The 15,968-nt window shown below is 34.5% G+C and overlaps 1 protein-coding gene across 2 annotated transcripts in view; it reads right to left on the bottom strand.

Moving 5' to 3' along the window:
* MAP4K5 (mitogen-activated protein kinase kinase kinase kinase 5) overlaps window positions 1-15,968 on the bottom strand; it is a 94,612-nt gene that overhangs the window by 27,210 nt on the left and 51,434 nt on the right. For both annotated transcript variants that reach the window (XR_006739006.1, XM_045567527.1), the window contains exons 13-15: window positions 15,372-15,488; window positions 9,633-9,711; window positions 1,355-1,413 (exon numbers count right to left, since the gene is read on the bottom strand). Coding sequence is in view for 1 of the 2 variants with exons in the window: in XM_045567527.1 (XP_045423483.1) it covers window positions 1,355-1,413; window positions 9,633-9,711; window positions 15,372-15,488 (255 nt within the window). In the remaining variant the exon portion in view is untranslated. The remainder of the gene's footprint in view (window positions 1-1,354; window positions 1,414-9,632; window positions 9,712-15,371; window positions 15,489-15,968) is intronic.

Here is a 15,968-nt window from a genome sequence, read left to right as displayed (position 1 = left end):
TTTGGCATTTAATCACTTTTTTAATCTCCAGCTAGATTAGCTTTGTCATTTGACATATTTAGGTCAATGACTCATTATCAGTTGACTTGAACTTAGGAAATTCCATGAACATACTAAATATAGCTTCAAATGTGACAAGGTCTCTTTACCAATATGCTAGTATATTGTGAAGCAAAAGAGAAAAAAAAAAAACCAACCTTGAATTATCTGCATCACTACTCCATTAGCATGGACACCTAAATATCATATTATCATCATTAATTTGTTGGTACTACTACTTTTCCCTATTAGCATGGAAACTGAGGATTTATTACACAGCAACACATAGAGTAAAAAGAACACTACTTCCAAATGTTAAGGATAAGGAGGTCCATTAACAGAAGACAACTACTCTAAAAGGTAAAGCTTAAAAATAAAATAGATATTAAGGTAATTTCTAGGCTAACTTTAATAATATCTTGACCTATTACTTCTTTTAGATAAGCAAAGGATTAATAACTAAATAGTAATCTCAAAATAAGAGTAATGGTTAAGAAAACCAGCTATGTTAACAAATAGCAACGTGGTGCAAGGCAATAGTCTTAGCTACTTGGGAGGTTGTGGTAAGAGGAGGATCACTTGAGCCCAGGAGTTTGAGGCCAGCCTGGGCAACAAAGCAAGACCCATCTCAGAAAAAAAAAAAAAAAAAAAGGGAAGGAATTAAACAATGTAGAATTTACCATAAATCTAACAGATTCAATAAGAAAAAAGGTCCTGAGAGCTTAAAGCTGAGCATCAAATTCCATGTATTTAATAATATCATGTAAATCCTTCAAAAGACTCAGGAAGGTCAAAGTGAATTGTTGAAATAGTGTATTACCTTGAACCCTAGTCAAAATACACCTAACTATAAACTTATTCAAACTTTAATATGTGAAAAAATTATCAAAATTGATGCTTAAAACAGTGTATTACTTTGTTCCCTAATCAAAGCATACCTAAGTTTTCTTGAGGGAAAAAAAAAAAAAAAAGTTTTTTTTTTGAGACAGTCTCACTTTGTTGCCCAGGCTGGAGTGCAGTGGCCCATTCAAAGTGTAGTGTAACTTCCAACTCCTGGGCTCAAGCAATCTTCCCACCTCAGTGTACAGAGTAGCTAGGACTACAGGTATATGCCACCATACCTGGCTAATTTTTTTATTTTTTGTTGAGACAGGATCTCACTATGTTGCCCAGGATGGGCTTGAACTCCTGGCCTCAAATGATTCTCCTGCTGCGGCCTCACAAAGTGCTGGGGTTATAGGAGTGAGCCACCACACCCAGCCTAGTGTTCTCAAATATTAACGTGAAAAAGTTTTTTAAAAGTCACAGTTCTTACCATTTCATCCCGTGCTTCTGTTTCTTTTCTCAGAGGAGGTTCAAACTGTAATTTGTCAACTGCAAAATATATAACAGATATTTACAAACTCAGCAGCTTAAAGGGCTAATCTTGGAAAATCAATGAGAAGCTTGCATTTTGTTGGGGGAAGAGAAGAGGGGAAAGATGAAAAAACAAAAATCTCTTGTTTATTTATTTATTTTTACTATAACATAATTTAGGTTTACCAATAGAAAGTAACAATCTGGGATCTTCCTAACATTTCTACTTAATTCTTGGTTGGAATCAGGAAATTAAATAGTACTTTTTGCATAAAAGAGATTTTTAAAAATTCATGAAAAGTAGATAACTAAAGGAAAAGTTTAAGGATTTTCTCTATACTGTAGACTCCGTTTTGAGACTACTTTAAGCTCCAGCTTCATGGCAGAGATGAACTAAGAAAAATAACCTATAAATTATTTAAAAAGAACAAATGACTTCTGCTAAATTAAATGTTACAATGGTGTTCAAGGAATCTAATATCATATTTTGCTAAACATTTATTTTATTTGGCCTGGTCAGATTGATTTCAGAATTATTCCAAATATTCAAAGAGTAACCACTTTTATATGAAATATTCCAAAACAGAGAAAAGGATAGTTTATTACTCATTATAAAGTATGTAGAATTTTAAAATTCTAAAATCTAATGTGACTAAAAGGCCAAAAAAATTTTTTTAAACACTCATACCTGCATCATAGAAACGCAAGATTCCAAAATACGATCACAGTAAACAAAATACATTTAGAAAGCACTTTTAAATAGGATCCAGTTGTCCTTATCCCTAAAAACAAGATTTGTAAAAAGCAATACAAAGTACTGACATAATTCATCACATTAAATAAAAACAGTGAGTCATAAAATTTTCAATAAAAGATTGAAAGACATTCCATAAAGTATAGAACCTACTTTTAAAAACAATGTAAAATAAAAAGCTCTCGTCATTAATGACTTATTTAACATAATTTTAAAAACATTTTAATTCAAGAACCACTACTATAATTCATGAAGAACTACTTTACTCTTTTGAGACACAGACGAGCTAAAGTTTGTGTAACAACTAGAAATACTGGCAAGCAGGTCTAGAGATGCATTATAAAAGGCATAAATATGGAAATACCACTTTAATGGTAAGGATTATATATCTAGCGAATTTTAAAACTTAAAATAATTCCTAGAGAAAATGAGTCTCATAAATTTGGATTAAAGATACAATGAAGACTGGCCTCGCACTTTGGGAAGCTAAGGCCCAGGAATTTGAGGTTGCAGTGAGCTATGATGACGCCACTACACACTCTAGCCCATGTAATAGAATGAAACCCTGTCTCAAAAAAGAAAAGAAAGAAAAAGAAAACAGACAGTGAAATGTCAACAACATCCCAATATACCAGTATCAGTAATTAAAAATAAAATGAGAAATTTTATGTATAATTGGATAAAAAATTTTTCTTTTTTTTTTTTTTAAGAGACAGGGTCTTACTCTGTCGCCCAGTGCACTGTAACTCCAACTCCTGGGCTCAAGCGGTCCTCCCACTTCAGCCTCTAGAGTAGCTGGTACTACAGGTGTGCACCACCATGCCCCACTAGTTGTTTTTGTAAATACAGGGTCTTGTTTGTTACCTAGGCTGATGTTTTGTTTTAACATGTAGGGAAAGGTATCCTTAAAAAAAAAGCAAATTCTTTATGACTCCCCTAAAATCACTGTAGCTATGATTTACAGCACAGAATTCTGAAGCCTCTAATTTTTGTTCTGTGTGATAGACTGGACCCTCAAATTTTTTTTTTTTTTTTTAAGAAATCCCTGATAGTGCCTTTGGATACATTCTTGGCCCATGAAAATAAAATAGTGGGGAGGCCTTCTATTATATATCCTCATTAATCTCCAAAAGATGATATGGTTCTGGCCATATTGAAGTAACAGGAATTGAACTTACCCTTCTGCTATAAACAACTACATACATGTAACACACACACACAGGTGTGTGTACACACAAACTAAAGCAACTGTTTTAAGGCAATGGATGACATCATAGGGCTGTGATCCTTGAGAGAAGGGAAATACATGGTGGTAATATCCACATTCACCCTGGCTTTCCACCTGGGGACACTTTCCAAACTAGGGCACAAGAAAGTAGAGCCCAAAGAGAGAGTAGCAGTCTCACTGGGCAGGGGAAACAAAGATTGAAATTTGGGGCTACTTAGGTTGTGGGAATTTCAAGAGTAGAGTACCAGAAATAAGAAAGCTGTACAAAGAATGCACTGCAGAAATATGCAAAAGAGTCTCTTTAAATCTTTGACTGAATACTAAGAGCCAAGCAAACTCTGCAAGGTATCTCAGAAAACAGCTGACAGAGTACTGTGAGCTTCTGGAGATCCCACAGTACCAGGAAAAATATCTGAGTTTCTACAAAAGGAAAGATCTTGCTGAATACTCTAGTAAAACCTGACATAAGCCTCAAAAGAATCCAGTTGACATACTAGGTAATTAACTCTTCAGAGAAAGAGAACAACACTCTTTAAAGAAAGAGGACAAAGTCCAGACATTCAACATTGTATTACATCATCCAAGAGATAAGACATATGAGGAAGCTGGAAAACAGAAATCATAACTAGGTAAAAAAAAATAATAGAAATAGACTCAGAGATGACACAGATGTTGAAATCAGCAGACAAGAATTTTAAAACAGCTATTATAAATGTGTGCAAGGATTTAACAGAAAAGAAGGATACAACTGGTGATCAGATGGAATATTTCAGTAGAGAAATATAAATTATATATCTATATAGATAGATAGATATAGATACATGATTGAAAGTTTAGATCCAAAAAATACTGTATCTGAAATAAAGTCTACTGGATGGGCTTAATAGCAGACTGAACATTATAGAAAAAAAGATCCATGAACTGGAAGGCAGGGCAATAGAAATGAAACTGAAGTACAGAGAACAATGAAGTACATGTGGATATGGGGAACAGGGAGGGAGAACAAAGCCTGACCTGTGAAACAACATAGGGTGGTGTAACATATAACTGGAGTCCCAAAAGCAGAGGAGAGAGAGTGGGGCAGAAATTTTGAAGAAATAGTGACTAAACATTTTCCAAATTTGAAAAAAGTACATGTGGATATGGGGGACAGGGAGGGAGAACAAAGCCTGACCTGTGAAACAACACAGGGTGGTCTAACATATTAACTGGAGTCCCCGAAGCAGAGGAGAGAGAGTGGGGCAGAAATTTTGAGGAAATAGTGATTAAACATTTTCCAAATTTGATGAAATATATCAACCCATAGATCTAAGCTCAATAAACCCAGGATGGAACAAACACAAGAAAACTGCACCTAGACACATCACAAACTGCTAAAAAATAAAAGCCACAAAAGTTTCACACTGCATCACCTCATATCTTTTTTTAAAAAAATCTGAATTGATGTTATGAATTGGGCTGTAATCCGCAGCTTAAAAAATACTGATGTAGAGAAACATATGGGTATGTTATACTTCAGATGATATTTCATAAATAGTTTTTCTGTCAACAAAGGCTTTTGTTTGGTAATTATATATCTATTTCTACATAGATAAAGCTTGTCAAAAAGCCTGAACTATAATAATAGCAAAAAAAAAAATTGCTTGAATATGTGCTTCCTAGCTGGGAAATCTCTACCTCTCTAGAGATGGAAAAACTCACTTCCCTAGAATTGTTACTAAGGAGATTTGTTAGGACAATACAGACAATCCTTGACTTAAGATGGCTCAACTTGCAATTTTTCGACTGTATGATGGTGCAAAAGTGATATACCTTTAGTAGAAACTGTACTGTGAATTTTGATCTTTTCCCAGGCTAGTAATAATATATGGTACGATACTCTCTTGTGATATTGGGCAGTGGCAACAAGCTGCAGCTCCCAGTCAGCCATGCTGATGTTCAGTGTTCTGAGCATGTTTACGGTAGGCTAGGCTAAGTATGATGTTCAGTGATTAGGTGTGTTAAATGCATTTTGGACTTATATTTTCAACTTATGATGAGTTTATTGGGACATAATCCTATTGTAAGTAGAGGAACATTTGTATGTATTACATTGCTTTTAGCACCCTTAGTTTTCAGGTGAGATAAAAAGGACAAATGGAATTTTCAAACTTAAGTTGGGTAAACTTTCAGAAATACTTAAGACTTCTTCAGCCTAAAGTATTTTGTTTTGTTTTTTTCTTTGCCTGAATGATGGTGAGGTCAATTCCCCTGGAGCCCACTGACTCTCTCTCAATGAAACAAAAACTGAGCATTCCATACATTGGGGAATACTGCCCCCAACTCTGAAACTCATATGGTGCATACAGTTTTATATTCAAACAGGTCCAAAGCAGGTCCAAAGCACTTCCTCTGAAACAACTTTTACATGATTTAAAATTCAGAGACTGTCTTCTGGAACACTGCCCTCCTATCTCAATAAATAGAATCTTGCCAGGTAATGTTAATAACTAATACAACGGTAAAACAAGAATGCATTCATGTCTCTCAATGTCATACACCATTGCTAAATCACTGGAAGACTGTCCTAGCAAGACACCTTAAACTGGAGATGACAAAGAATCCTTCAGAAGCAGATGACTACAAAAAGAAGACAGCTTCTACTCAAGTCTGTTGGACAAGCTGATAATTACATCAAGTGGAACATCTGCCCAGACCCATGGAACAAGATGACTGGAGCCACTGGTTATCTTACTTTAATCTGCATACTACAGTACTTTATTTTCTTAACCACATTTTTTTTCCTCTTTGCCAGTTGAAGGTTTTGGCTTCTCGATAGATACTTGTTATCTTTTCATTATGATACCTGTAGAGTATCCAGTCTTAATATTGCTCTTTGCAGCCTTAGTCAGTCTAGGGTATGAGTCTAACAATCCGGCTAAAATTCACTCATGAGTCAGCTAAAGTCATACAACTAAACCTGACTGTTTGGCTTGTACTTTTTTTGTGAATACCTCCCATTTTTCTTTGGTGTCAATTCTTTGTAATTAGTTGGTTTCCTAGGTAATTGGACTCATCCACTAATTGACTTTTCAGATGACAAATACATTTTTAAAATTAGGTAATTTAGTTAATACACTGATACCTGAATCAGACTGAGAAAGTAAAGAAATCTGCCTTGTTATTTAGCAGGCTGGGAGGAAAGACCAAAAAAATCAAAATGCAAAATTAACAAGAAACAATGTTTCTCCTTAATGTTCTGCATATGCATTAAGTTTCATATAAAGACTCTCTCTCTAAGTTATATTACTTCTCACTGAGAAATCTCACTCTCTAAAATCATAGACTACCAGAAACTTTGCTGTATGAAATCATATTCATTAGAACTAATCATCCTATTCTTGCCTGCAAGATATAAGTCGCTGACACAGAGAAGTGGACTCAGTTTCCAACCCAGATGAATAAAGGTGTTTCTGAACACAACACTTCACGTTTCCTAAGAAATATACTCCCAGGTCTATTTTACAGCATACACCCGATGTTTACCCTTCCATACACAACCCTACTTTGCTTTAAGCCATCACTTAAATTTCACATGAACTCCACTCTTTCCAAAATCCTATACTTCTTTTCCTTTGTTTGATGAGATGTTCTGGTATGTATTCTCCCTCATTGCAAAGAGTTAATAAACCTGACTTTGCTGGACTATACATTTGTCCCTCGTGGTCTTAGACTGATTGGGCCAGGTTCATAATTATTTATGTCTGATAAAAACACATAGTAAGAATGTTTACAGTAGTCATACTAGCCAAGAACTGAAAACAAATCAAATGCTCATCAATGTATAATCACACAATGGAATATTACACTACAGTGAAAAGAGTCAACTGTTATTACACATGACATGAATGACTCTCAGAGACATGATGTTGAGCAACAGAAACCAGGCACTAAAAGATGTGTATTGTATGATACCATTTGCCTGAAGGTCAAGATCAGATTTAAAAAACCAGTCTATGTGAAAGAGATAAGAATAGTGATTATCCTGGGCAGAGGGAGGGCAGGGGAGTATAGGATGGAAAGGGTACTAATTGTGATGGAGCATGAGGGAGCTTTCTGAGATTCAGATAATGCTCTATGTTTTCAGCTGGGTGCTAGTTATTTGAGTGTATACATATTTAAAAATTCATTCTGCTACTGCAGGATACTTAAGATTTGAGTATTTTACTATACGTAAGTTACCAGCTCAATTTTAAAAAATGGAAACAAAAAACAGAATAGAACTGACTAGGTCTGTATAAAATCTATTTAACGAACAAAAGCAAAGCTGTAAAATACTTCTAATAGACATAAAAGAAACTGGTAAAAATTTAAAGCAAATCATCAATAACCTCTACTCTACTCCACTACTTTCTATCTGGTACTTGAAGTACACAGAGCTCACTCCATGAGGATGTTAGTACTCTGGGTGCTTATGAAAGAACTAAATCTTGAACTTATCTCTGAAAAAGCCTATTTTGGTTAAGAAGATTGAATATCATAAAGACATCAACTCTCCCAAAGATAACATATAAATTTAATGAGATCTCAGTAAAAATACTGAGAAATTTTAACTAGATAAGCTGATTCTTAAGTTTATTTAGGGAAAATGCAATAGCCAAATATAATAGTAAAAAAGAACAGCAACAAGGTATATATGTATATGTGTTGGGGAGGGGTAGGGAGTAGGAGAATTAGTCCAAAAGATTTTTAATGATATTATAAAGATATAATAATTAAAAGTATGCTACTAGCACATGAATTACTATTATTGCAATAGAATAGAATTTCCAGAGAGAGCCCTAAAATATGTATGGGAATTTAATATAAAGATAGCATATCAAATCCATGCATTGAGACAAATGGGTAGTCATCTAGAAAGAAACTAAAGTTGAATCCATACCTCATACCTTCCACCAAATACTTTAATACCAAACATTTAAAAGGATTTAAATATTTAAAAAGTGAAACCGCAAAAGTACAAGAAAAAATAGGAAAATTCTTTCGTAACTTTGGAATCAAGAAAGCCTTCCTAAATATGACACAAAATGCAAAAACTATATAAGAAAGGATACATTCGACTACATTAATGGAATACTACACAGCTGCATACAACAAAGAATATAGCTTTATAATGAAATATCAACTTTGCTACTTTTCTGTCTGGTATTTGAGGCCCATAGAGTTCACTTCAGATTGCACAAGTCGATAACAGCATAAGAAGATATTGTCATTCTGGAACTAACAAAGACACTAAATTTTTAATTATTGCCTTACTTATGAAAAGGCCTGACAAACAACTGATATGGGAAAGACATTCCTATTCTCCAGTGACTTAGATTTCTAAAGCTAGAGATATTTGAGCTCAAGAAAACTCAGACTTAAACAAAATGCTCATCTGTAATAATTCTAGTCAGCCCAAATAGTTAATGAATTATTTTCTCCTATTATGGTTTACAATTTTATTTGTATTTCGTTAGTCCTATATCTTATTTTACTGTAATGTAATTTAAATCTCTTGGAACAAGTATGCACTTAAGTCAATAAACCCAAACCTAAAACTTCTTTACAAACTTGTTCTAAATTAATACAACTAAAGTGACAAATATTGATAAAAATTTTCATCTGTCAATGATTAATTTATTACATTAAAAAAATCAATGTCATCTCTTAAATATTTGTTTTAGAAAAGATTCATCTTAGTGTTAATCTGACTAAAAAAACTGAAACTAATCCAAACTGTTCAATAAGATGAAACTGGCTAATTATAATATATCAACAAATGCAAGAGAATGTAACCATTAAACAATAGTTATAAAGTCTACACTAATATATGGAAAATACTTCTATTATTAAGTGAAATTTTATGTATAGCAAAAATTCAGCCACATAAAAATACGCATAGAAAAACATAAAAGAAATTCAGCAAAATATTAACTATGGTTGGCTCTGGGTGATGTGATTACATGCAATGTTAATACTCTATATTTTTTTCTTGCAAATTTTCAGCAATGGGCATGATTATTTCCATAATTAGAAAATAGAAACTACTCAAAAATTACAAATCAAGGGAATTTCATCAAAACCAGAAGAGCAACCCCTATTTTAGAAGCATTCTGATATGCTAAGTATGTAGCCTTAATTAATCTGAGATTTTATTATTCCATAAAAAAAATACAAGAACACCCAGATCAACCCTCCAAAACCACCAATGGAAAATGTATACCAGACACATACAATTTATTTCTGAAGCTGTCCGTTCAGCTCTGGCATTCCTGTTTGTAGATCTAATGGTGTGACGGATGATTGCATGGGGCTGTGGATATAAGCATAATATACATATAATTTTAAAAATTTCAACAATAAAGTTAAAACTAAAAGATCAAACTTTCTCTTTTTAATTAAATGGTCATTTATTGATAAATATTATCTACTAATAAATTATAGGATAAACATAAAACAAATACAAGGAACACTAAAATACTTTAAAAGTTTATTCACTTGTTCCATATTTACACTGTGTAAAATACTGAAGGGATTCAGAGAAAGAGACAAATGTCCTCATAGAGCATATAGTCTAGGAAGACACAAATACTTAAAAGATTAGAAAATGATAAGTGTCATTCATTAGGAAGGTAAGTAGATTACTATTAAAGCTTAGAGGAGGGTGAAATGACTTTGACTTGAAGAAATATAGAAGTTCTTCATAAAAGCTGTAATCTCATTTGAAGATTGAAGTGCCAGTAGGCATTATTAGACATGCAGCAATGTGTGAAAAGAATTCTGGACAGCAGAAAGAATATAAACAAAGTGATGAAAGAAAGAACAGGAAATTGTGGAGTGTTCATAAGAGGTGGGGACTGGTTATTATTTGGCTACAGTGAAGATTAGGTGACAAGATGAGAAAGCCAGAAAGGCAGACACGGGGTGAGCCAGATCATCAAAGGCTCTAAGAGTCAAGCTAGGGCTCTCAACTCAATTTTCTTGGCAAAAGGAGTTTTTTTGGAGATTTTACACCAAGGGAGTGGCATCACCAGAGTCAGCTTTAAGGGTAATCTGATGCTGTTTTACTTCATGTGTTTAAAAAAAAAATCTGATAAGTACATAAGAGAGTATGGAGGGGAGAAATATTGGATACAGGGAAATTGAGTAAGAATACTGTAGTAATAAGCTACATGAGAAGCATACTACTTCCACTCTCCTGTATGAGCTTCTGTTCCTTTGAAGTTATTAGGCCTTCGGTTCAACCCCCATCTACCAAATTTCTGATGATCCACTGTCATTCACTGATGGCTCTCAAAGTGGCTCATATGTTTTTTTCTCCACTTCTAGACCCATCATCATACCAAGGGACTTCAAAAGCCCATGAGGATCCATTGTTCTGGACTTCAGTTTTCTGACTTCACCGCTAAAGGCATTCTTACATACTTCAATGTATTCTCCACTGCTAAGAGCACACCTTGGACCTGTCATCAGCTCTGATAAACGAATTCACACTATACTCAAAATCTCTGATCCTTTGGGCTTACTCTCTCACTTTCTCCCATTACACTTGTTTAATCTTCCTACTGGAGTACCAAGTCCAGTGATCCATTAATTTCTCACTTTCCATCAGCATCTCTCATATCTTCACTTTTCTCTCTATCCAGTTTGTATCTAGTGGTCCATAATTTCAAGCAATCTCTTGCCAATATCCTAAATTCCCTTTGCTTCATTGTTTTTTTTTTTTTTTTTTTTTTTTGAGACAGGGTCTTGCTCTGTCACCCGGGCTGGAGTGCAGTGGCACAGTGTTAGCTTACTGCAATCTGCAACTCCTGGACTCAAGTGACCCCCCCCACCCCACTGCCGCCTAGCTAGAACTATAGGTGTGTGCCACCACATCCGGCTAATTTTTAAAATTTTTTGTATAGAGACAGGTTCTCACTATGTTGCTCAGGCTGATGTTGAACTCTTGGCCTCAAGTCATTCTCCTGCCTCACCCTCCCAAAGTGCTGGGATTACAGGTATGAAGTACTGTGCTCAACCCCCCAATGTCTTTCATGGCAAAATGCCAACCCCAGATAAACTCAACTAGTTACCTATATGTTTACATCCGGAGTATCAATCACTGCTAGAGTAAATTACAAAGCAGAACACACCGGCAATTCATCTCATCTGAGCCCTCAACTTTGCTTTAGTCATTTAACTCATCCATTCTCCTCAATTACTATTTCACACCTTCTCTGTGCTCTTCGAATCTATCCATTTTCCTTCACACTTTTAGATGACCTTGCTACTCACTTCACAGAGAAAATAGAAATTATTAGCTACACTATCAACCATCCTCCTCTCTAATACAAGAAAAGTGTTACTTTACCTAAAATCACATCCCTCATATTCTAGATCCCAGCTTCTCCCTTCCTTCTCATGGACTCTGCCTATCCACTTTGCTTCTCTTGAATCTTCTATCTCTATTTATTGGATTGTTTTCATAAGCATTTAATCCTGTTCAACACCCCCCACAATTAAAAACCAGTAAATAAATAAATAAATCCCTCTCCAACTCATTCTCCTCCAGCTACTGCTTTATCTTAACCCCTCCTTTCACAACTAAATTTCATACATGGAATACTTATCTTTCCAACTACTCAATCTAGCTCCTCCTCCACTACTTGAAAATTATCCTTGCTGAAGTCCTCAAACACTACCTCCTAAAGCCAAAGACTAACTTAACTTTTAGGCAGTATTCTCATTGAAACTCTCCTTGCTTCCTTTCAATGTCCTTATCAATCTTCTTTGTTAGTTCCTCTTTGCCTACTTGATCCTTAAATTTTGGGGAGAAATCTCAGTTCTGTCCTGGGCTCTCTTCTCATTCTACATGCCTCCCTTGGATGATCACATTTACTCCTTTTTTTTTTTTCTTTCTTTGAGACAGAGTGTCGCTTTGTTCCCCGGGCTAGAGTGAGTGCCATGGCGTCAGCCTAGCTCACAGCAACCTCAAACTCCTGGGCTTAAGCAATCCTACTGCCTCAGCCTCCCGAGTAGCTGGGACTACAGGCATGCGCTATCATGCCCGGCTAATTTTTTCTATATATATTTTAGTTGGCCAGATAATTTGTTTCTATTTTTAGTAGAGACAGGGTCTCGCTCTTGCTCAGGCTGGTCTCAAACTCCTGACCTCGAGCGATCCACCTGCCTCAGCCTCCCAGAGTGCTAGGATTACAGCCGTGAGCCACCGTGCCCGGCACACATGTACTCCTTAAGGCATCAACTACATCTATATCCAATGACTCTCAAATCTGTATTTCTAGTCCAGACTTTTTTCTCCATGCTATTAATACAACCACGTATCTAGCTCCTTACTACACCTCCATTTATAAGTCTTGTGCAACATCTTGCTCAGTATAAAACTGAACTCACCTTTCTTCCCAAACCTGATTTTATCCTAGTGTTCCCATCTCAGTAAATGGTGATATGCACCCAGCTGCTCAAGTAAAAATCTGGTAGTAATTATTTTCTTATCACTCACCTTTATGTCTTTAACCAATCATGAACTTCCTCATATAATTTTTGAATTAATCTACTTTTCTGCATCCTTGCACTACCACCCTAGTTTAAATTACCATTATTTCTATCCTGGATAACACAGTAATCTTTTAACAGGTTTTCATTAATGGAATCACCATTCTGAAGTCATTTGAGATGTTTTAAAAATACATACCTGATTACGTCACTGCCTTACCCTTTAATGGTTACCTATTGCCCTTAGGCAAAAGCCAAAAATTTTAACATGGTTTGAGAGAGCCAATGTCTAGCTTTGTAACCTCATCTTCCACCACTTCCTTTGTTTTCTGCTCTAGCCAGACTGACTTTTCTTTAGTTCCTTACATACTTTGCCTTCTTTCTCATCACCAGGCTTTCAAACATGCTATTATTTCCTCTGCTCAGACCACTTAATGTTTCCTCTCTCCTTATACCAATTTATCCTTAGGTTTTCAGCTTAAATATCACTTCTATAGTGAGTCTCTCCTGTCCCTATAATATGCCTCTATTGTACCCTATATTTCTCATTCCATAACAGCTATCACACTTGTAAATTATTTGTTGGTGTTTCTGAATTTCCTTTGAGACCGTACCATGAGGTCTATGACAGCAAGGACAGTGTTAGTCTCATACACCACTTGCCCTCAACTGCCTGGACAAGGTTTTACATTTCATGGACTAAAAGTTTGGTGATATCATGAAACAGAAATAGAGAATTCAGAAAGAGTGGATTTGGGAAGCCCAGCAAAATAGTGTGAGAAATAAAAGAAGGGTTTGGTTATCTATATAACCAATGAAAGACTAATTGGGGAACCAAGTAATAGCCAATTCTACATTTATGCTACAATAATTTTAATAATTTTTAATCTTTAAGGGATTAAATAGGTCTTCTTTACTAGTCCCAAATCTGCAAATAATGGTTCAAATAGAAAAAAATCTATGTGCAGTACGTTTATTTAATATTTTCAGTTAAAGTTCAGTTAACATTCAATAAAACATTCATTGGGTACTTACTATATAATTGGATTATGCAATATACTAGGCAATGGGGAAACAAAGATTAGTGTTTAAAGTTTGTCCAATGACTATTTCTATTAAGTACATACATAGAAATGATGGTGCATTAACTAAGAAAGTAGGCTTTTGAGTTTGCCTGGATCTAAATCCTGATTCCACTACTTATTAGCCATATAATCTTGGGTAAATTACTTCCATTTTTTTTGTCTCTCATTTCCTCATTTGTAAAACAGGGATATTAATAGTACCTACTACAAAAGACTCTTTTGCTTATTAGATGAGTTAACATGGAAATTATCTGGCTTAATACTTGGCACACAATGAGTATCCAGTAAGTGTTAGAAGTATGATGCTTATAAGGGAAAATTTAAAGCTCAAGAACATGAAATAGAAAATTCCCTTTAATAAATAATAACCAACAACACATAAATGTTACTTCTATAGTCTTGCCAGTAGTGAAGGTAGAGATATAAAAGGAAATAAAGGCCAGAGAGAAATGAAGAGACAAGTTCAGAAAAACACAGACGTGATCATAATAGGAGAGGAAGAGACACAAGGAGAAAAAGAGACATTTGTGAAAAAATACAGCTGTGTTTTATATGTAGGCATAAATAGGTACCTGCTGATGAGTAGGAAGTCCCTTATTTCCAATTTCCTGATAACAAGTTGTGTTGTTATATAGATAATACATTCAAAATAATTCTATAATATATTTAGAGAAGGCAAGCAAAGTTATGGTAGCTCTTTTTGTAATTATATAAGAAATAATAGTATTGAAGAAGTACTAGAAAGCACAAAATTTTCCAAAGGGAACTTCAACTTAATTCTTTAAAATTATTTGTGTTGATGATCTGCATAAGAGAGAAACTATAAACATAACCAATTGGATTCCTAAAGAGTCTCTTCTAAAAAAATAATATGCATGTGTGCTGTGGCTAAACTTTTGTTCTTTTAGTTTAAAGCAATGTTTTTAAAACCTTTCTTTCCTTGGAAAAATATGTCCTTTATATATGTCCTGTAGAAAGATCAAACTCTCATTACAGAAGCTGAAGTCTAAGGAGAAGAGAAATCACCAAAAGAGAAAGCACTTATGGATTTCGGGATGGGGGCACCTGATTTTAATCTCAGCTACATCTTAAAAACTTCAGGCAAACCAAACTAAGAAAATAAAAAGAGACAGTGTTAAGAAGAACTAATCCTAGTTCTGGAGAAAACTAGGATTAAGAAAAGTATCAACTGGTTATATTATGTATATTATACCACAATAAAAAAAAGTATCAACTGGTAATTATATGCAAGGTAAGTGTGCTTTACACTGTTAATTAATCTCTGCAGCTAAACCTGTTTTAACTAAATTTAAAGAGTGAATCAGAAAACAAACTCTAAAGCCATACAGACCATTTGTTTTCAAATATAAGACTGCAAACACTTCCTGACCTCAAAGTCATCGTCGTCTCCTTCAGTGTAATGTGCATGGTTGTCTGGATTGTTCACTTTGTCCAACAGTTCAACAGCTAGGGCCCGAGAGAGACCTGGCTGCCCAACAAAAGTATGCTACGTAAAAAGAAAACAAAATGAAAGTTGATGAATATATCTCTACATCTATGGCTTATAGCAAATGTTATTTCTACCTTTTCATTCAGTAACTAGTAGAGACAAGCATATGGGAGCCTATTAATATAAATAAATTGAGCAAGTATTAGTAAAAATATTAATCAGAGAATCTATAATTATGTATTATAAAACTAAAGAGCTTTTGTGGGGTAAATTTAGAACGTGAACAATTTTTCTATCTAAAGTCATCTAATCTATATTAAATTTAAAATTACAACTTAGGCTATACCAATGACATTCATTACTATTGTCATACTGATATGCAAATGAATACTGTGGTATGGTTCATAAACACAGTAAGAAAAAAGAATGTATATTCTACATTTGCACACATTTAATAAAGTAAATTTATGTTAATATGCAAAAAAACATATAATTAAATATTGGCATTTAAATAAAGCTTTCCTAGGTTGTTGTAAT

Source organism: Lemur catta, chromosome 1, assembly GCF_020740605.2.
Source record: "Lemur catta isolate mLemCat1 chromosome 1, mLemCat1.pri, whole genome shotgun sequence".
NCBI lineage: Eukaryota > Metazoa > Chordata > Mammalia > Primates > Lemuridae > Lemur > Lemur catta.
Note: the sequence above shows the minus strand (reverse complement) of the source record. Positions and strands in the feature narration are given on the sequence as shown.